The sequence below is a fragment of the Nerophis ophidion genome, linkage group LG03, assembly GCF_033978795.1.
Source record: "Nerophis ophidion isolate RoL-2023_Sa linkage group LG03, RoL_Noph_v1.0, whole genome shotgun sequence".
Lineage (NCBI taxonomy): Eukaryota > Metazoa > Chordata > Actinopteri > Syngnathiformes > Syngnathidae > Nerophis > Nerophis ophidion.
This window is the reverse complement of record NC_084613.1, coordinates 33,323,281-33,345,627: the sequence shown is the minus strand read 5'-3', so window position 1 is coordinate 33,345,627 and position 22,347 is coordinate 33,323,281. Positions and strand designations below refer to the sequence as shown.

The 22,347-nt window shown below is 42.3% G+C and overlaps 1 protein-coding gene across 5 annotated transcripts in view; it reads left to right on the top strand.

The window, feature by feature from the left end:
• Window positions 1–22,347, top strand: part of slc4a11 (solute carrier family 4 member 11) — a 303,990-nt gene that overhangs the window by 247,588 nt on the left and 34,055 nt on the right. For all 5 annotated transcript variants that reach the window (XM_061894871.1, XM_061894875.1, XM_061894874.1 and 2 more), the window contains 2 exons: window positions 7,125–7,257; window positions 20,393–20,466. In XM_061894871.1, coding sequence (XP_061750855.1) covers window positions 7,125–7,257; window positions 20,393–20,466 — 207 coding nt within the window. The remainder of the gene's footprint in view (window positions 1–7,124; window positions 7,258–20,392; window positions 20,467–22,347) is intronic.

Sequence of the window (22,347 nt, the reverse complement as noted above, 5' to 3'; positions counted from 1 at the left end):
CACCGATTTCCACTGTCAGTCAGAGTCCTGCCACCTTCAGAAGTTTTCTGATGACTGCAATAGTGGGGTGTATTGAGGATAGTGATGATGAGAAATACAGGGCACTGGTGGAGGATTTTGTCACATGGTGTGGAAAGAACCACTTCCAGCTTAATGTGACGAAGACCAAGGAGCTGGTTGTGGACCTGGGAAGGAGAAAGAGTACTCCGGCAACCCCTGTTTCCATCAGGGAGGTCGATGTGGACATGGTTGAGGATTATAAATACCTCGGAGTACACATCAACAACAAGCTGAATGTGTCAAAACACACTGAGGCCCTCTACAAGATTGGACAGAGCCGCCTCTACTTCCTCAGAAGGCTAGGATCCTTCAACGTCTCTACAAAGATGTTGAAGATGTTCTACGAGTCGGTGGTGGCGAGCGCTTTATTGTATGCCGTGGCTTGCTGGGGCAGCGGGCTGAGAGTGAGGGACACAAACAGACTGGAAAAGCTGGTAAAGAAGGCCAGTAACGTGGTGGGAGTGGAGCTGGACTCTCTGGCGGTGGTGTCAAGAGAGGAGAAGTCTGGAAAAACTCCTAGCCATTATGGACAACACCTCCCACCCACTACACTCGGGCCTTGCGGAGAGAATAAGCATTTTCAGGGGAAGGCTCATACTCCAGAAATGCAAGCCGGAACGACTCAGGAGGTCCTTCATACCGACAGCCATCAGACTGTATAATGCATATTTTCCTTCTTGACTGCACTTAAATGTAGAATATATGTAGAATATATTTAGAATAATATATTATATATTATATTTATTATATTATTTATTATTATCATTGTTTATTGTGAGCGAACTGTGGTGCTGAATTTTCCCCAGGGATCAATAAAGTACTTTCTATTCTATTCTATTTTAACCATTATGAACAACTCCGCCTCTCGCCTGAATGCAGCTGAGATAGGCTACAGCACCCCCTGCAACCCCAAAAGGGACAAGCGGTAGAAAATAGATAGATGGAGTGATGGTCCTGTCATTTAGACCACATTACCTGACCTGCAAAGTCTCCCAGATCTCTTGAAATATCAGTCTATGTCTTCGAAGAAGAGCTGCCAGTATGACTGGTGACCAACAAGGGGACAGCGTGGCGTGGTTGGGAGAGTGGCCGTGCCAGCAACCTGAGGGTTCCTGGTTCAATCCCCACCCTCTACCAACCTCGTCACGTCCGTTGTGTCCTTGAGCAAGACACTTCAGCCTTGCTCCTGATGGGTCGTGGTTAGGGCCTTGCATGACAGCTCCCACCATCAGTGTGTGAATGTGGAAATAGTGTCAAAGCGCTTTGAGTACCTTGAAGGTAGAAAAGTATAACCCATTTAATTCTGTCAGTTTTGACATCTCTCAGCAGCTTACCAACCTCACACTCCCTACCAAATACTGGATTTGAGCTATGACGGGGGTCTGCCACCTGCGGCTCTCAAGCCACAGGTGGCTCTTTAGCAGTGCCCTAGTGCCTCCCTGGAGCGTTTTCAAAATGTATGAAAATAGAAAAACATGGGGGAAAAATATATATTTTTGTTTTAATGGCTTTTCTGTATGAGGACAAACATGACACAAACTGCCCTCCCACTGCTTATATTAAACATGATTCTCTGCTGAGAGTATTTGGCGAGCGCTGTTTTGTCCTACTAATTTTGGCAGTGCTTGAACTCACCATAGTTTGTTTACATGTGTAACTTTCTTCACTGATGCCAGAGAAAGACATATTTCATGCCACTCATTTTTTGCCTCATTTTGTCCACCAATCTTTTAATGCTATGCGTGAATGCACAAAAGTGAGCTTTGTTGATGTTATTGACTTCTGTGAAGTGCTTATCAAGCATATTTAGTCAGTGTATGATTGCAAGCGAATCGATGCTAACATGCTATTTAGGCTAGCTGTACAGAGCCCACATAAGGGCAAGGAAAAACTCACCCCAGTGCGACATCGATGTGAATGACTATGAGAAACCTTGGAGAGGACCGCATATGTGGGCAACCCTACCCTTGTAGGGGAGACCGAAAGCAATGGACGTCGAGCAGGTCTAACCTTTATATTGTGAAAGTCCAGTCCATAATGGATCTAACATAATAGCGAGAGTCCAGTCCATAGTGGGGCCAGCAGGAGACCATCCCAAGCAGAAACGGGTCAGCAGCGCAGAGATGTCCTCATATTGCATACATATTGCATCATTATGCCTCACTTTTGGGTATATTTAAGCTCATTTAATTTCCTATGTCCTCTGCGTATTTAATTTAATTTATATCTCCATTTCTCATAACAGATTATCCGTATGTAATATTGCCTGCATTTCTGATAGTTATTTGTGTGCCGTTATGGACCACAGCAAACATTACTTAGCTTGAAAAAGATTGTAATAAATCCATTAGAAGAAGACAGCCCGCCATTTCCTTTAACTTGGACACACACATGTATACCTTTGGTCATTCTAAGACATTACTTTAGAGGAGTTGTTTCACCTCTGAGAAGTGTTGCCAAGGTTTTCTAATGTTGTTAAAATGGGTAGAATGAATATTACATTTCTGTCAACGAAGATTTGTGTCAGCATGCAATATTCATTTTGATAGTTGGCTAATATAACTTATATAGACACTTATATCATGTGTTGACTTCATTATACTATTTATAAAGGCTTTTACTTTTTTGCGGCTCCAGACAAATTTTTTTTTTTTTTTTGCATTTTTGATCCAGTATGGCTCTTTCAACATTTTAGGTCGCCAACCCCTGAGCTAAGGTAACACACCAACCACATGTTTATCCAAGTCCTGCCCTTCTGTTGGTAGATTAGATAATTATATTGTTCTGCTAGTGCCAGGGTACAAAACAGATTCTCCTGTTACAAAAACAATCAGGGTCTGGAAAGACCAAGCGCTTTGAGCTGCCTGGGACTTGTTCCTGGAGGACTGAAAGTACCGTATTTTCCAGACTATAAGTCGCATATACTCCGGAGGGACATGTGTGAAATTATTAACTCGTTACCGTAAAATATCAAATAATATTATTTAGTCTCATTCGCGGAAGAGACTAAGAAAATGTCAGCAATCGTCACACACATGTCAATCAATAAGAATTTGGCGGGGGAGGGTCATGGAATGCTGACTACTTTATGCTATATGCTACTGCCGTCATACTTGCCAACCCTCCCGGATTTTCCGGGAGACTCCCGAAATTCAGCACCTCTCCCGAAAACCTCCCGGGACAAATTTTCTCCCGAATATCTCCCGAAATTCAGGCGGAGCTGGAGGCCACGCCCACTCCAGCTCCATGCGGACCAGATTGAGGACAGCCTGTTTTCACATCCGCTTTCCCACAACGTGTCTGCCCAATGACGTTATAACTGTAGAATGATCGAGGGCGAGTTCTTGGTTTCTTATGTGGGTTTATTGTTAGGCAGTTTGATTAATATCCTCCCAGCGCGGTAACACCACACAACAACAGCAGTCACGTTTTCGTTTACTGTAAAGCAGTTTGTCTGCCGTAAACAGCAATGTTTTGACACTCTGAAACAAGACAATACTGTCATCCACTGTACATGCATGTGGTTAGAAAAATACTGACAGAAAATAGAACAAGTAGTTCTTATATATATATGTATATATATATATATATATATATATATATATATATATATGAAATACTTGACTTGGTGAATCGTAGCTGTAAATATACTCCTCCCTTCTTAACTACGCGCCCAACCACGCCCCACCCCACCCCCGACTACGCCCCTACCTCCCGAAATCGGAGGTCTCAAGGTTGGCAAGTATGACTGCCGTAGCTATTAAACTGGATCATTTCATCGTTGGCGCTAACTTATAAAAACTGATATGGGCTGAACAAAAATGGCACCAAAGAGGAAATCATGTACTGCAGATTATATCAAATAATATTATTTATCTCATTCGCGGAAGAGATAAAGAAAATGTCAGCAATCGTCACAAACACGTCAGCAATCGTCACACACACGTCAACCAATAACAATTCGGCGGGGGAGGGTCATGGCAGAAGTGCATTGTGGGTCATGGAATGCTAACTGCTATATGCTACTGCTGCGGCTATTAAAATGGATCATTTCATCGTTGGCAGTAACTTATAAAAACTGAGAAGGGCTGAACAAAAATGGCACCGAAAAATTAATTTTGTACTACAGATTACAAACTGGACGTAGTGAAATATGCAGCAGAAAACGACAAGAGGAAGCGGCGCATACCATTGGGGTTGGCAGAGTTGTTTAGAAGGGACATCGAGGAAGAAGATTTCATCGGATTTATCGATGAGGAGTGACAGATTGTTTGGTAAATGTATAGCATGTTCTATATGTTATAGTTATTTGAACAACTCTTACCATAATATGTTACATTAACATACCAGGCACCTTCTCAATTGGTTATTTATGCGTCATATAACGTACACTTATTCAGCCTGTTCACTATTTATTTATTTTAAATTGCCTTTCAAATGTCTATTCTTGGTGTTGGATTTTATCAAATACATTTCCCCCCAAAATGCGACTTATACTCCAGTGCGACGTATATATGTTTTTTTCCTTCTTTATTATGCATTTTCAGCCGGAGCGACTTATAATCCGAAAAATACGGTACTCAGTTTTGTTCGGAAAGTCTTTTCTCACGCAAATTACCTTTTACCCAAACGATGGGCAGCTAAGATGATGAAAATGAATCTCTTCAAGAAGTTAATAAAAGCTAGGTGGCTCAAGTTGAGGCGAACTTCAAACGGACTTGGAAGACTGAGTAGAACATTAATAAACATCTGAAAATGCAAAGGAAGGCTGCAGAGGTTGAACATTATCATGAGGAGAGCCCCCGAACCTTCCAAGACTCCTTTGCTAAGCATCTTAAAGTCTTCTTCAGTACATCTTTCAGCGGGACCGCCTCCAACCTGAGCGCATCCCATCAGGCCCCCGCCATAGATTAGAAGCGGGTGACCTCCTTCCTTGGCTGAGTAAATACACACAAGGCCTGCGGCCCGGACAAGCTCAGAGGATGAGCTGCTGCACTTTGCTAAGTGGGCTCCCACCACCAAGCTCATCCAGCGGCTACCGGACTCTTGCTGCGTATCTCACTTCTTACTGGGAGGAATCAAATTGAATTTCTCTTAAATGGTTCTGTAACGGACAATAATAGTTTTATCTATCACTATGGTGCACAGTGTTTTACATTTCCATGCCACTTTTGCGTCTGAACAGGTAGATCTGGACACTTTTGGGCATTTAAAAGCCAGATAACTACAAAACCCAAAACCAGTGAAGTTGGCATGTTGTGTAAATGGTAAATAAAAACAGAATACAATGATTTGCAAATCCTTTTCAACTTATATTCAATTGACAGTGGTTTTCTGAAGTGTTCACATGGTGTTATCCTTTACACACTGATGTCGTTTTTTGATGCATCACCGCCTGAGGGACCGAAGGTCACAGGCATTGCCGTTTACGTGCAGTGATTTCTCCTGATTCTCTGAACCTTTTGATGATATTACAGACCGTAAATGCTGAAATCCCTAAATACCTTGCAATAGCTTGTTTTTAAATTGTTTGACTATTTGCTCACGCATTTATTGACAAAACGGTGACCCTCGCCCCATCCTTGTTTGTGAATGACTGAGCATTTCATGGAAGCTGCTTTTATATCCAATTATGGTACCCACCTGTTCCCAATTCGCCTGTTCACCTGTGGGATGTTCCAAATAAGTGTTTTATGAGCATTCCTCAACTTTATCAGTCTTTTTTGCCACATGCGCCAACTTTTTTGAAACATGTTGCAGGCATCTAATTCCAAATGAGCAAATATTTGCAAAAAATAACGAAGTTTACCAGTTCAAATGTTAAATATCTTGTCTTTGCAGTCTATTCAATTGAATATAGGTTAAAAATGATTTGAAATCATTGTATTCCATCTTTATTTACGATTTACACAATGCCAACTTCACTGGTTTTGGGGTTTGTAGTAGGGTTGTGAACGATAAACTGACGGCACCGGTTATCCGGTTTGACAAGTGAGGGATCACCACATCAACCAAGAGAATCAGCTGTGGAACTTTAGATTAATGGAGTGTAGAAACGTAGAAAAACTAAGAATCAGTGGACGTTTTTGGACTTTAAGACATCAGGAAAGCCGCACTTGATGGTTAGCCTACGCGACTGAAGACGAGAATAGATGTAAATACATGGACCGGGTGTCGCAGGAGTCTAGTAACCAGCTGACGGTTTATCTTTAAAACAACGCGAGAGCCAGGGCTGCCCGCCAAATGATTATTCCATGTTACCGCAAGATATGTACGCCGACACGGCGGAACGCCTCAGAGCTTTGCACTCTTTCACTAACTTGACTTGACTTCTGGAAATGACGACGGTTTTGCCTTACAGAACGACCACTTTGTTCTTGTATTTGCAACAACACAACAGTAGCAACAACCCTGGCAATTTGAAGAAGAAAAAGCTCCTTGGTGTTATTGCACGGTTTCATTTTCAGCACAAACCCGTTCAAGATTGACATATATTGTACAAAGTATCAGAACAGGAACTCTCCTGGGTCGCCACTTACGGCACACCGTAAAAGGTGGGGAAAAGGTAAACTGTTTTGACAGTAGAAAGGGCAAAGTACTACAGTTTGATTTTCACACTCATTTTTTGGGGCACCAGAGAATGCTTTTTCGATACCACTTTGTGGTCCCCAGTTGTAGCAAGTGCAACAAACGTGCTTTGGTATGTTGAAGTTTTGATGTGGTTTTCACCATTATTAAGCATTTTTGTTTGTTTCCTTACCGCTTTTTAGAACCGTTTGTTTCGTTACCACTTTTTGGAACCATCGCGTTGGGTCTACCGAGCACAGTTGTAGGAGGGCGGAGCTAAACACAGTACAATGTGCATATTGGTGAACAATGTATCACACTTTAAACTGTGTGGTGTGCTATGATGTCACACACGCGATCAATCCCTCAATATTTTGTTGATGGAGCTTTTTTGGTAAATTAGTTATTGATGAGCTCCCTTTGTTATCATAACAATCATGATTTCCTTAAATGGCCATTTGGAAACACCCCCCCCATTAAATCATGTGACCTTGCAGTGATCCGAGGAATCTGCGACGACTACAACTTGGATTTCCCAGCCTTCTACGCCTGTATTGGCCTTTGGAACTGCTTCTTCCTCATCCTGGGAGGAATCTTCAACGTGAGCCTCGTCATGAAGCTCTTTAAAAGGTCAGCACATTACCTATTACACGTTTGTCCAAGCTTTTTTCCTTGTGTACATATATATGTATATAAATATATATACTGCAATGAGGTGGCGACTTGTCCAGGTTGTACCCTGCCTTGTAGCTGAGATTGGCACCAGGCGCCCCCTGCGACCCCAAAGGGAACAAGGGGTTGAAAATGGATGGATGGCTATATATATATATATATATATATATATATATATATATATACAGTATGTATATGTATATATGTATACAGTATGTATATGTATATATGCATGTATATATGTATATATCTGTATATGTATATATATATATATATATTTATACAATGTACAGTGTATATGTATATTCAATCAATCAATCAATCAATGTTTACTTATATAGCCCTAAATCACTAGTGTCTCAAAGGGCTGCATAAACCACCACGACATCCTCGGTAGGCCCATATAAGGGCAAGGAAAACTCACACCCAGTGGGACATTGGTGACAATTATGACCCAGTGGGACGTCGGTGACAATGATGACTATGAGAACCTTAGAGAGGAGGAAAGCAATGGATGTCGAGCGGATCTAACAGGATACTGTGAAATTTCAATCCACAATGGATACAACACAGTCGCGAGAGTCCAGTCCAAAGAGGATCCAAGACACAGCAGCGAGAGTCCCGTTCACAGCGGAGCCAGCAGGAAACCATCCCAAGCGTAGGCGGACCAGCAGCGCAGAGATGTCCCCAGCCGATACACAGGCGAGCAGTACATGGCCACCGGATCGGACCGGACCCCCTCCACACGGGAGAGTGGGACATAGAAGAAAAAGAAAAGAAACGGCAGATCAACTGGTCTAAAAAGGAGGTCTATTTAAAGGCTAGAGTATACAAATAAGTTTTAAGGTGAGACTTAAATGCTTCTACTGAGGTGGCATCGCGAACTGTTACCGGGAGGGTATTCCAGAGTACTGGAGCCCGAACGGAAAATGCTCTATAGCCCGCAGACTTTTTTTGGGCTTTGGGAATCACTAATAAGCCGGAGTCCTTTGAACGCAGATTTCTTGCCGGGACATATGGTACAATACAATCGGCAAGATAAGATGGAGCTAGACCGTGTAGTATTTTATACGTAAGTAGTAAAACCTTAAAGTCACATCTTAAGTGCACAGGAAGCCAGTGCAGGTGAGCCAGTACAGGCGTAATGTGATCAAACTTTCTTGTTCTTGTCAAAAGTCTAGCAGCCGCATTTTGTACCAACTGTAATCTTTTAATGCTAGACATGGGGAGACCCGAAAATAATACGTTACAGTAGTCGAGGCGAGACGTAACAAACGCATGGATAATGATCTCAGCGTCTTTAGTGGACAGAATGGAGCGAATTTTAGCGATGTTACGGAGATGAAAGAAGGCCGTTTTAGTAACGCTTTTAATGTGTGCCTCAAAGGAGAGAGTTGGGTCGAAGATAATACCCAGATTCTTTACCGTGTCGCCTTGTTTAATTGTTTGGTTGTCAAATGTCAGAGTTGTATTATTAAATAGAGTTCGGTGTCTAGCAGGACCGATAATCAGCATTTCCGTTTTTTTGGCGTTGAGTTGCAAAAAGTTAGCGGACATCCATTGTTTAATTTCATTAAGACACGCCTCCAGCTGACTACAATCCGGCGTGTTGGTCAGCTTTAGGGGCATGTAGAGTTGGGTGTCATCAGCATAACAGTGAAAGCTAATACCGTATTTGCGTATGATGTCACCTAGCGGCAGCATGTAGATGCTGAAGAGTGCAGGGCCAAGGACCGAACCCTGGGGAACTCCACATGTTACCTTAACGTAGTCCGAGGTCACATTATTATGGGAGACACACTGCATCCTATCAGTAAGATAAGAGTTAAACCAAGACAGGGCTAAGTCTGACATACCAATTCGTGTTTTGATACGTTCTAATAAAATATTATGATCGACGGTATCGAAAGCAGCGCTAAGATCGAGGAGCAGCAACATAGATGACGCATCAGAATCCATCGTTAGCAATAGATCATTAGTCAGTTTTGCGAGGGCTGTCTCCGTGGAGTGATTTGCCCTGAAACCGGATTGAAAGGTTTCACATAGATTGTTAGACGCTAAGTGTTCATTTAACTGCTCCGCAACAATTTTTTCAAGGATTTTTGAAATAAAGGGAAGGTGAGACACCGGTTGGTAATTTACCATGAGGTCAGGATCGAGGTTAGGTCTTTTAAGAAGAGGATGAATAACCACTTTTTTGAATGCTAGGGGAACAGTGCCCGAGGAGAGTGATAAGTTTATAATATTTAGCACTGATGGACCTAATAATACAAAGAGCTCCTTGATCAGTTTCCCAGGAAGAGGGTCAAGTAAACATGTTGTCTGTTTTATTCCATTTACACGTTGTAACAATTCCTCTAATGTTATTTCCTCAAAACGAGAGAAACTATTTTGGAGGGCAGTATCCGCCGTATATACAATCGTGTCAGTGTTAATAGAACCCCGTTGTAGCTGGGACGCATTGTCTTTAATCTCCTTTCTAATGACTTCAATTTTTTTACTAAAGAATTGCATAAAGTCATCAGCTGAGTGGGTTGAGCTACTGGAAGGAGTCCCTTGTTGGGTTAGCGATGCTACCGTACTAAACAAAAATTTAGGATCGTTTTTATTACGGTGGATGAGATTTGAGTAATATTTAGCTTTAGCTAAGGTAAGCATGCGTTTATAAGTTATTAAACCATCACTCCATGCTTGATGGTGCACCTCAAGTTTAGTCGTGCGCCATTTGCGTTCCAGCTTTCTACATAATAATTTCTGAGCTCTAGTTTCTTCTGTAAACCACGGGGTGCGCTTTTTTGGAGCCTTTTTTAACTTTAGCGGTGCTATGTTATCAATGGTTTCGCGCAGGGCGTCGTTAAAGTTGTTAGTGAGGTTATCAATAGAGCCCACATACTTTGGGAATGGTGCCATTACCGAGGGCAGTAGGTCAGCAAGAGTTGTCGTTGTGGCTGTATTAATGTTGCGGCTGCTATAGCAGTTATTATTATTATTAGTTTGACGAACATGCGTCTGAACCTCGAATTTTATAAGGTAATGATCGGACAATACTTTAGTATACGGGAGTATCGTAACTTTGGAAACGGTGATGCCCCTGACAAGCACTAGGTCTATCGTATTACCGTTGCGATGCGTGGGTTCATTTATTATTTGTGTGAGACCACAGCTATCAATTACAGTCTGGAGCGCTACGCACGGTGGGTCCGATGGGGTATTCATATGGATATTAAAGTCCCCCATTATGATTATATTATCGGCGTGTGTCACTAGATCAGCAACGAACTCTGAGAATTCATTAATAAAGTCCGAATAGGGCCCTGGGGGGCGGTAGATAACAGCCAGGTGTAGAGGCAGCGGTGTGACAGACCTCATAGTAAGCACCTCAAACGATTTATATTTATTATTTATGTTAGGACTAAGGTTAAAGTTTTCGTTGTATATTAGTGCGACCCCCCCACCCCTTTTGAGCGGACGGGCAATATGCGCATGTGTAAAGTTAGGAGGACATGCCTCATTTAGCGCAAAAAAGTCGTTTGGTTTAAGCCAGGTTTCGCTGAGACCGATGACGTTAAGATTGTTGTCTCTGATAATATCATTAACTAACAACGTTTTAGGAGACAATGATCTTATGTTTAAAAAACCTATATTATAGGTAGTGGGCTGTTTTAGGGAGTTTTTGATCAAATTATCTGTAGTAGCAATATTAATAATGTTGTGTTTATTATGCCCGGTGCATTTAGTATAGTTACGACCATATCTAGGAATTGATACGACAGGAATTTTCCGATTGTTTGTTTGTTGCTTTGATAAACTGCACGCATCATGGTTAGCCACCTCAGTAACGGGGATTTTCCGATTGTTTGTTTGTTGCTTTGATAAACTGCACGCATCATAGTTAGCCACCTCAGTAACGGGGATTTTCCGATTGTTTGTTTGTTGCTTTGATAAACTGCACGCATCATAGTTAGCCACCTCAGTAACACACATGTCCAACTCTGAAACACTCAAAGCAGAAAAAACTTGTTCTAATTTAACTGACTCCTTACCCAGACCAGTAGTCTCGCATTTTCCATCTAAATCCGTCTTCATGATGGAGGAAAGTGGTGTTCTGTGGGGATTAGCCTTCTGCTTTGTTTTTAGCCCCGCTCGGCATCCGCGTTTCCGATCACACCGCTGGCGTCTGCTCCGTAGACGGCCCCCGCTGCTACTAGACTCCCCTGCTTCACAGGCCGCTGGATGTAGCCGCCGATGTATTCCCATGCTAGTTAGCAAGTCTAGCACGCAAGTGTCTATCAGTCCAAAACGGCCCGATATGTCCACATCCAGAAGTGTCTGACGGTCGTACGTGATCACAGAGTGACCACGATGCGAGCCAGCCATAAAGTTTGTGGAATTGTCCGGTATTTCTGCCAAATGTTCCATCTTTAGCAGGAGCTCCTCGAGAGCGCAGCCCGTCCGGGCGCCGCCATCTTATTAGTGTAAATGTATAACTGTATATATGAAAATATATGTATAAATATTATTGATATATATGTATGTATACATATATACAGTATGTATATGTGTGTATATATATATATATATATATATATATATATATATCTGTATATGTTTATATGTGTGTGTGTGTATATATATATATACATACATATAAATATATATACAGTATGTACATGTGTATATGTTTATATATATGTTTATATGTGTTTGTATACAGTATATATATATATATAATATATATAAATATATATATATATATACATATACACATATATATATATATATGTATACAAACCCCGTTTCTATATGAGTTGGGAAATTGTGTTAGATGTTAATATAAACGGAATACAATGATTTGCAAATTCTTTTCAACCCATATTCAGAATGCACTACAAAGACAAGATATTTGATGTTCAAACTCATAAACTTTTTTTTTTTTTTTTGCAAATAATAATTAACTTAGAATTTCATGGCTGCAACACGTGCCAAAGTAGTTGGGAAAGGGCATGTTCACCACTTTGTTACATCACATTTTCTTTAAACATCACTCAATAAACGTTTGGGAAGTGAGGAAACTAATTGTTGAAGCTTTGAAAGTGGAATTCTTTCCAATTCTTGTTTTATGTAGAGCTTCAGTCGTTCAACAGTTCGGTGTCTCCGCTGTCGTATTTTACGCTTCATAATGCGCCACACATTTTTCATGGGAGACAGGTCTGAACTGCAGGCGGGCCAGGAAAGTACCCGCACTCTTTTTTTACTCTTGGCATTGTCTTTCTGAAATAAGCAGGGGCGTCCATGATAACGTTGCTTGGATGACAACATATGTTGCTCCAAAACCTGTATGGATCATTCAGCATTAATGGTGCCTTCACAGGTGTGTAAGTTACCCATGCCTTGGGCACTAATACACCCCCATACCATCACAGATGCTGGCTTTTAAACTTTGCGCTTATAACAATCTGGATGGTTATTTTCCTTTGTTCCGGAGGAAACCACGTCCACAGTTTCCAAATATAATTTGAAATGTGGACTTGTCAGACCACAGAACACTTTTACACTTTTCATCAGTCCATCTTAGATGAGCACTGGCCCAGTGAAGCCGGCGGCGTTTCTGGGTGTTGTTGATAAATGGGCTTTGCTTTGCAGAGTAGAGTTTTAACTTGCACTTACAGATCTAGCGACCAACTGTAGTTACTGACAGTGGTTTTATGAAGTGTTCCTGAGCCCATGTGGTGATATCCTTTACACACGGATGTCGGTTTCTGATGCAGTACCGCCTGAGGTACTGCATCAAAGGTCCGTAATATCATCGCTTACATGCAGTGATTTCTCCAGATTCTCTAAACCTTTTGATGATTTTACGGACCGTAGATGGTAAATTCCCTAAATTCCTTGCAATAGCTCGTTGAGAAATGTTGTTCTAAAACTGTTCCACAATTTGCTTACAAAGTGGTGACCCTTGCCCCATCCTTGTTTGGGAATTACTTAGCATTTCATGGAAGCTGTTTTTATACCCAATCATGGAACCCACCTTTTCTCAATTAGCCTGCACACCTGTGGGATGTTCCAAATAAGTTTTTGATGAGCATTCCTCAACTTTATTAGTATTTATTGCCACCTTTCCCAACTTCTTTGTCACGTGTTGCTAGCATCAATTTCTAAAGTTAATGATTATTTGCAAAAAAAAATGTTTTTTAGTTTGAACATTAAATATGTTGTCTTTGTAGCATATTCAACTGAATATGGGTTGAAATATTTCGGAAATCATTGTATTCCGTTTATATTTACATCCGACACAACTCACATGGAAACGGGGTTTGTATATACATATATATATATATATATATATATATATATATATATTAGGGGTGTAACGGTAAGTGTATTTGTATTGAACAGTTTTGGTACGGGGGTTTGGATTCGGCACACGGGTGTACCGAACAAGTTTGTGAGGAAAAGTCTTCACAAGCTGCTCTGCTTTCAGCCTCTGTGTCAGCACCCAGCATTGACCCACCCACACAACCATCTGATTGGTTACATACAAAGCCAATCAGCAGTGCGTATTCAGAGCGATGTTGTCAATGCTTCAGTGTCGAGCAGATATGTGTTTAGCATGGGAGCAGCGGACAGCGTACTCCCCCCAAATTATACAAAAAACAGTTCCCAGTCACAACAACTATTACTAACATCACTATGAGCCCGTTAACCTTCTAGAAACTTAAACTGCAGCTCAGCTCGCTCCCAGTTCTGGCTTGAGGTGAAGGCTAATTAGCTTTTAGTGTAACGTTAGCTCATTTTGCCGTTCGTGTGTGTGTGTGTTAGGGGCAGCAAAGCCCTGTCTGTCTGTTATTTCATTGAACTCCATGGTGTTCAGGGATGGATAGTCTCTCCTATTGCTATTGTACTATTTTTTCAAGAATAATTACATTAATCATTAGTAATGTAGCAGCCTAGTTTTGAATGGCAGGGTCCCTGCTATCACATGTTGATAAAAATATAACATTTACATAACAAAAGTCAACTAAATGATGAGTTGACTTGAAAATGTTTAATGTTGCACTTTTTATATGTACAAGAAAGGTTTTGTCATTTTATTTAATCAAAGCAACAACTTGAGGCAGTTTAATGTGGATTAATGTGGGCATAATTATTATAGTGTTCCCAATGTTAAAAGGATAAAGCCATTTTTTACAAATTTGGTAAATAACCCAAAAATGTATATTTTGTTGTTTTCTTACTGTACGAAAATGAACCGAACCGTGATCTCTAAACCGAGGTATGTACCGAAATGAAATTTTTGTGTACCGTTACACCTCTAATATATATATATATACCGTATTTCCTTGAATAGCCGCCGGGGCGCTAATTAACTTAAAACCTATTCTCACTCCTGCGCTTATTCAGGGCATGCAGTAAAAGTAAGCAGGCGCTAATAATTTTAAAACCTCTTCTCACCCCTGCGCTTACCAATGGCATGCAGTAAAAAAATTGAGTGTGATGTAAGGATACCATCATGAAAAGCACATTTAATAAAAAAAAACGTTATTATGGTTATTATTTTCAGCATCGAAGGCTTGGAATAACCTACAATCGAATATTCAACTTAAAACCCTTGTTACATTAAATGACTTTAAAGCTTCCGTGAAATGATTGCAGTCTACCTTGTCTGTATGCACATGTGTCATATGAGTAAGTTTTAATGTTGTAAATGTAATGTTTTATGTGTTGTTTACTGTTTTTAATGTAACCTTGCTGCTGCCCTCTTGGCCAGGTCTCCCTTGGAAAAGAAATCTTTGATCTCAATGGGATTGTGCCTGGTTGTAAAGGCTGCCGGTAAATAATAAATGAAAGATGGTCTTACCTTTGGTTATAAATGAGATCCATACCGGCTCCTTCTGAACGTGTGCATGGATGGCTTGTTTATAAAAGTATTCCTTATCTTTCTTCAGTTTTAAAAAGTCTCTCAGAAAACTGCTATCAGTTAGCTCGGGTGTGGGCGACTTCCCTCTCGTTCTGCTCCGTGGGTGATCTCTTTATCCCAGGACCCCCAAGAAAGGGCATGGCTTGAGCAGTTTGACTTTGTTTATTTTTCAATAAAACCTCAGCCAGGTCGCTCTTCCGCTCGCTCGCCGGTATGTTGGGGAGGGCTACAGCTAGCATGAACTAGCATGCCCCGCCTGTCTATCGGACCGTAGGCTCCACAGGTAAAATTAATAAAACATAGCTGCTTACTGTTCTTTTAATCATACCGGTATTCAATAGCTTGGACCTTAAATCCTACTACTGAATAGCTCTTAATCTTCTTCCCTTTATGCGATTTCAAATTGTTGAAATAAGCCTCCGCCATTTTGAAAATGATGATAGGGGAAGTGTCACTCGTGACGTAATGAAGTTGACCCGGCGGTAATGGTAAGCATGCGCTAATTATTTTGTGAAGCGAGTTTGACCCGGCAGTAATTCAAGGCAGGCGCATATTACATGCCCGGCGGCAATTCAAGGAAATACGAGAGGGTAGCGTCCCTCCGCCTTCGGGTGGGGGAACGGGTACTGACGGTTGTTTTGGGCTTACGCATCAAACAGCAGTTCAGAGTACCCACCCTTTTTGGATACACACGAGGGAGTACTGGAAAGTACTTCCCCGGGTGATTCCCTTGTCCTACTGGGGGACTTCAACGCTCATGTAGGCAATGACAGTGAAACCAGGAGAGGCGTGATTGGGAAGAATGGCCGTCTGGATCTGAACCCGAGTGGTGTTTTGCTATTGGACTTTTGTGCTCGTCACAGATTGTCCATAACGAACACCATGTTCAAACATAAGGGTGTCCATATGTGCACTTGGCACCAGGACACCCTAAGCCGCAGTTCCATGATCGACTTTGTATTTGTGTCAACGGAGTTGCGGCCTCATGTTTTGGACACTCGGGTGAAGAGAGGGGCGGAGCTTTCTACCGACCTTCTACCGACTGGTGAGTTGGCTGCAATGGTGGGGGAGGATGCCAGACAGACCTGGCAGGCCCAAACGTATTGTGAGGGTCTGCTGGGAACGTCTAGCAAAGGCTTCTGTCAGAGAGAGTTTCAATTTCCACCTCCGGAAGAACTTTGAACGTGTCAAAAGGGAGGTGCTGGACATTGAGTCCGAGTGGACCATGTTCCGCACCTCTATTGTTGAGGCGGATGATTGGAGCTGTGGCTGCAAGGTAGTTGGTACCTGTCGTGGCGGTAATCCTAGAACCCGTTGGTGGACACCGGCGTTGAGGGATGCTGTCAAGCTGAAGAAAGAGTCCTATCGGGTTCTTTTGGCTCGTGGGACTCCGGAGGCAGCGGACATGTACCGACAAGCCAAGCAGTGTGCGGATTCAGCGGTCGCGGAGCCAAAAAATCGAACATGGGAGGAGTTCGGAGAAGCCATGGAAAACGACTTTCAGACGTCTTTGAAGCGATTCTGGACCACCATTCGCCGCCTCAGGAAGGGAAAGCAGTGCACTGTCAACACCGTGTATGGTGCGGATGATGTTCTGCTTACTTTGACTGCGGATGTTGTGGATTGGTGGAGGGAATACTTCGAAAGCCCCCTCAATCCCACCAACACGTCTTCCTATGAGGAAGCGTGCCTGGGGAATCTGTGGTGGACTCTCCTATTTCTGGGGCTGAGGTTGCTGGGGTAGTTAAAAATCTCCTCAATGGCAATGCCCCGATCCACCCGGAGTTCCTTAAGGCTCTGGATGCTGTGGGGATGTCTTGGTTGACAAAACTCTGCAGCATCGCGTGGACATCAGGGGCAATGCCTCTGGATTGGCAGACCGGGGTGGTGGTTCCTCTCTTTAAGAAGGGCAATCGGAGGGTGTGTTCCAACTATCGAGGGATCACACTCCTCAGCCTTCCCGATAAGGTCTATTCAGGTCGACTGGAGAGGAGGCTACGCCGGATATTCGAACCTCAGATTCAGGAGGAACAGTGTGGTTTTCGTCCTGGTCATGAACTGTGGACCAGATCTATACTCTCGGCAGGGTCCTTAAGGGTGCATGGGAGTTTGCCCAACCAGTCTACATGTGCTTTGTGGACTTGGAGAAGACATTCGACCGTGTCCCTCGGGAAGTCCTGTGGGGAGTGCTCAGAGAGTATGGGTTATCGGACTGTCTGATTGTGGCGGTCCGCTCCCTGTACAATCAGTGTCAGAGCTTGGTCTGCATTGCCGGCAGTAAGTCGGACACGTTTCCAGTGAGGGTTGGACTCCACCAAGGCTGCTCTTTGTCCCCGATTCTGTTCATAACTTTTATGGACAGAATTTCTAGGCGCAGTTAAGGGGGTTTGGTGGCTACAGGATTAGGTCTCTGCTTTTTGCAGATGATGTGGTCCTGATGGCTTCATCTGCCCATTATCTTCAGCTCTCACTGGATCGGTTGCAGCCGAGTGTGAAGCGACTGGGATGAGAATCAGAACCTCCAAGATCGAGTACATGCTTCTCGCCCGGAAAAATGTGGAGTGGTTGGGGAGGAGGCCCTGCCCCAAGTGGAGGAGTTCAAGTACCTCAGAGTCTTGTTCACGAGGGAGGTAAGAGTGGATCGTGAGATCGACAGGCAGATCGGTGTGGCGTTTTCAGTAATGCGGACGCTGTATCGATCCGTTGTGGTGAAGAAAGAGCTGAGCCGGAAGACAAATCTCTCAATTTACCGGTCGATCTACGTTCCCATCCTCACGTATGGGCATGAGCTTTGGGTTATGACCGAAAGGACAATTCACGGGTACAAGCAGCCGTAATGAGGAGGGCTCTCCCTTAGAGATTGGGTGAGAAGCTCTGCCATCCGGGGGAGCTCAAAGTAAAGCCGCTGCTCTTCCACATCGAGAGGAGCCAGATGAGGTGGTTCGGGCATCTGGTCAGGGTGCCACCCGAACGCCTTCCTAGGGATGTGTTTTGGGCATGTCCGACTGGTAGGAGGCCACGGGGAAGACCCAGGACACGTTGAGAAGACTATGTCTCCCGGCTGGCCTGGGAACTTCTCGGGATCCCCCGGGAAGAGCTGGACAAAGTGGCTGAGGAGAGGAAAGTCTGGGCTTCCTTGCTTAGGCTGCTGCCCCCGCGACCCGACCTCGGATAAGCGGAAGAAGATGGATGGATGGATGGCTATACCATCCATCCATCCATCCATTTTCTACCGCTTATTCCCTTTCGGGGTCACGGGGGCGCTGGCGCCTATCTCAGCTACAATCGGGCGGAAGGCGGGGTACACCCTGGACAAGTCGCCACCTCATCGCAGGGCCAACACAGATAGACAGGGATGGCTATACAATATATATATATATATATATATATATATATATATATATATATATATATATATACCGAGGATGTCGTAGTTTGTGTTGTGGTTTGTGCAGCCCTTTGAGACACTAATGATTTAGGGCTCTATAAATAAACATTGATTGATTGATTGATATATATATGTGTATATATATATATATATATATATATATATAAATATATATATATATATTGGATATTAAGAGCACCGGTATGTGAAAGTTCAACGTCTACCTTGTTTACTTCCATGATGACCTCTTTTTAAGTTTTGTAATCAATCAGAAATATCAAGCAGCTCATATGCGCCAAACATGGATAAGTGTGGCGCGTGTTTTGAATTTTTCCCTTTGTGCTTTGTAATGGATTTAAATGGGTGTAAATTTCTATATGTTTTTTATAATATCCACAAAGTTCTGGAACCTTGTCTGTTGACATTTTATGTTGGTTGGGTTTTTAATTATTATTTTTTTTTTTTTTGATTATGACTTGGGAAAGTTTTGTGTGTTGGGTCCATCCATCCATCCATCCATCCATCTTCTTCCGCTTATCCGAGGTCGGGTCGCGGGGGCAGCAGCCTAAGCAGGGAAGCCCAGACTTCCCTCTCCCCAGCCACTTCGTCTAGCTCTTCCCGGGGGATCCCGAGGCGTTCCCAGGCCAGCCGGGAGACATAGTCTTCCCAACGTGTCCTGGGTCTTCCCCGTGGCCTCCTACCGGTTGGACGTGCCCTAAACACCTCCCTCGGGAGGCGTTCGGGTGGCATCCTGACCAGATGCCCGAACCACCTCATCTGGCTCCTCTCGATGTGGAGGAGCAGCGGATTTACTTTGAGTTCCTCCCGGATGACAGAGCTTCTCACCCTATCTCTAAGGGAGAGCCCCGCCACACGGCGGAGGAAACTCATTTCGGCCGCTTGTACCCGTGATTTTATCCTTTCGGTCATGACACAAAGCTCATGACCATAGGTGAGGATGGGTGGATGGATGGATGGATGGAATTTCATTCAGAGCATAGTTAGTGTTCCTTTGATGTCCACCAGATGGTGACACTATAGCAGCATTAAAATTGTCAGACTTTTAAAAAATTAAGGCAATACCCCTGCGGGCAAGATTGCTTATTATTTCCTACGACGTCTCGTGGGCCAATTGGATTTATTATGACACAATAGTAATTACACAACCGTAAACTAGTTGATTGATCCATACAAACTAAACATGATTGCCTTTTTAATGTATTGTCTCCTTTGTGCATGTGTACCTAATGATGTGGTCGTTTTTGCAGTCACCGTTGATAATGACATTTTTGTTTTAACTCAATCATTTACAAAGTGAAGTGTAAAAAACATGCTTTGTTTTATTAATCTTACGATTGGCTACTTAAAATAGGACTTTAATTTCTGTGTGTTACAGCACAATAACACATTTTAGAATAAACCTACAACCAAAATCTGAAATACATCAATACAACTATGAAGTTAAAATTAACTATAATGTAAAATATATACAGAAACAACATAAAACAGAAAATGTGGTTATGGATAAAATATATTTCAAAACTAGAAAAGCACCCTCGTTAAAAAATCCTGAATCCAAACAGTGATCTGGATAACCCCCAAAATGTAATCACTTGTTCCACACGCTACTCAGCGTGTGAAAACCTTAAAATTTGAAACTATAAAATACACAAAGCTCTTAGTAGATCAGGCCCTAAATGTATAATGTCCATAAATAAAGATGGAGGGGGACATAAACAATGTATGACAATATGTTTATTACATTATTACTATTTTATTCTCTTCAGGTCAACAGAGGAGGTGATCGCTCTCTTCATTTCCATCGCCTTTGTGGTGGACGCCGTCAAGGGAACTGCCAAAAGTGAGTGACGTTATTATAAAAACATTCATCTTATTGTCAATAAGCAAATGTTTTGATTAGGCGTTAGCATAGTCAAACAAGCTAACATGAGCATCCATGTTGTACCACTTGGATAAGTCGCTGCTGGGACGCTAACAAATAACTTGCAGCCAATATCGAATAGTGCTCGGGCTGGAGAGAATGCTGAGTCAGCAGACAAGACAAGATCGACAATTCCAAATGAGCCCCATCCTCTTACCATCACCGCTCCTCATAAATATTTGACACAATTTAATTTCCTACAAGGCGAGCGCAGTAGCGGAATATCATTTATTTGGGATTGGCGGTTTTACTTCTCCCCGGCCGTTCAATTTCCCGGCACCATTAGCATAACATTAACCTCTTATGCCACTCGACTGCTCTCACACTTTACTTTATTTCCTGCTATTTAATTCCTTTTTTTTTTTTTTTATAACTTCACTTTAATGAAAAAAATGTACATTTTATAATATTCAGTCCTCATTATAGGAAAAATCATTTTTAAGAGTATTCTTAATAATTAGTATAATCCAACAATTTCTGTCCAGTCACTCAGCAATAAAAAGTGCACACAGTGATTTCCTGTTTAGTGCAAAATAAACTTAAAAATAAAATCATCCTGGATGGGTTCTAGCACACCAACAAGCAGAATAATCCAAATTCAAACCCCGTTTCCATATGAGTTGGAAAATTGTTAGATGTAAATATAAACAGAATACAATGATTTGCAAATCCTTTTCAACCTATATTCAGTTGAATGCACTACAAAGACAAGATATTTGATGTTCACACTAATAAACTTTTTTTTTTTTTTTGCAACTAATAATTAACTTAGAATTTCTTGGCTTCAACACGTGCCAAAGTAGTTGGGAAAGGGCATGTTCACCACTGTGTTACATCACCTTTTCTTTTAACAACACTCAATAAATGTTTGGGAACTGAGGAAACTAATATTTGAAGCTTTGAAAGTGGAATTCTTTCCCATTCTTGTTTTATGTAAAGCTTCAGTCGTTCAACAGTCCTGGGTCTCCGCTGTCGTATTTTACACTTCATAATGCACAACACATTTTCAATGGGAGACAGGTCTGGACTGCAGGTGGGCTAGGAAAGTACCCGCACCGTTTTTTAAGAAACCACGCTGTTGTAACACGTGCCTTGGCATTGTCTTGCTGAAATAAGCAGGGGCGTCCATGATAACGTTGCTTGGATGACAACATATATTGCTCCAAAACCCGTATGGACCATTCTGCATTAATAGTGCCTTCACAGATGTGTAAGTTACCCATGCCTTCGGCACTAATACACCCCCATACCATCACAGATGCTGGCTTTTGAATTTTGCGCCTATAACAATCCGGATTATTATTTTCCTCCTTGTTCTGGAGGACACCATGCCCACAGTTTCCAAATATAATTTGAAATGTGGACTCGTCAGATCACAGAACACTTTTCCACTTTGCATCAGTCTATCTTAGATGAGCTCAGGCCCAGCGAAGCTGGCGGCTTTTCTGGTTGTTGTTGATAAATGGGTTTGGCCTTGCATAGGAGAGTTTTAACTTGCACTTACAGATGTAGCGACCAACTGTAGTTACTGACAGTGATTTTATGAAGTGTTCCTGAGCCCATGTGGTAATATCCTTTACACACTGATGTCAGTTTTTGATGCAGTACCGCCTGAGGGATTAAAGGTCCGTAATATCTTTGCATACGTGCAGTGATTTCGCCAGTTTCTCTGAACCTTTTGATGATATTACGGACCGTAGATGGTAAAATCCTAAAATTCTTTGCAATAGTTGTTGAGAAATGTTGTTCTAAAACTGTTCGACAAGTTGCTTACAAAGTGGTGACCCTCACCCCATCCTT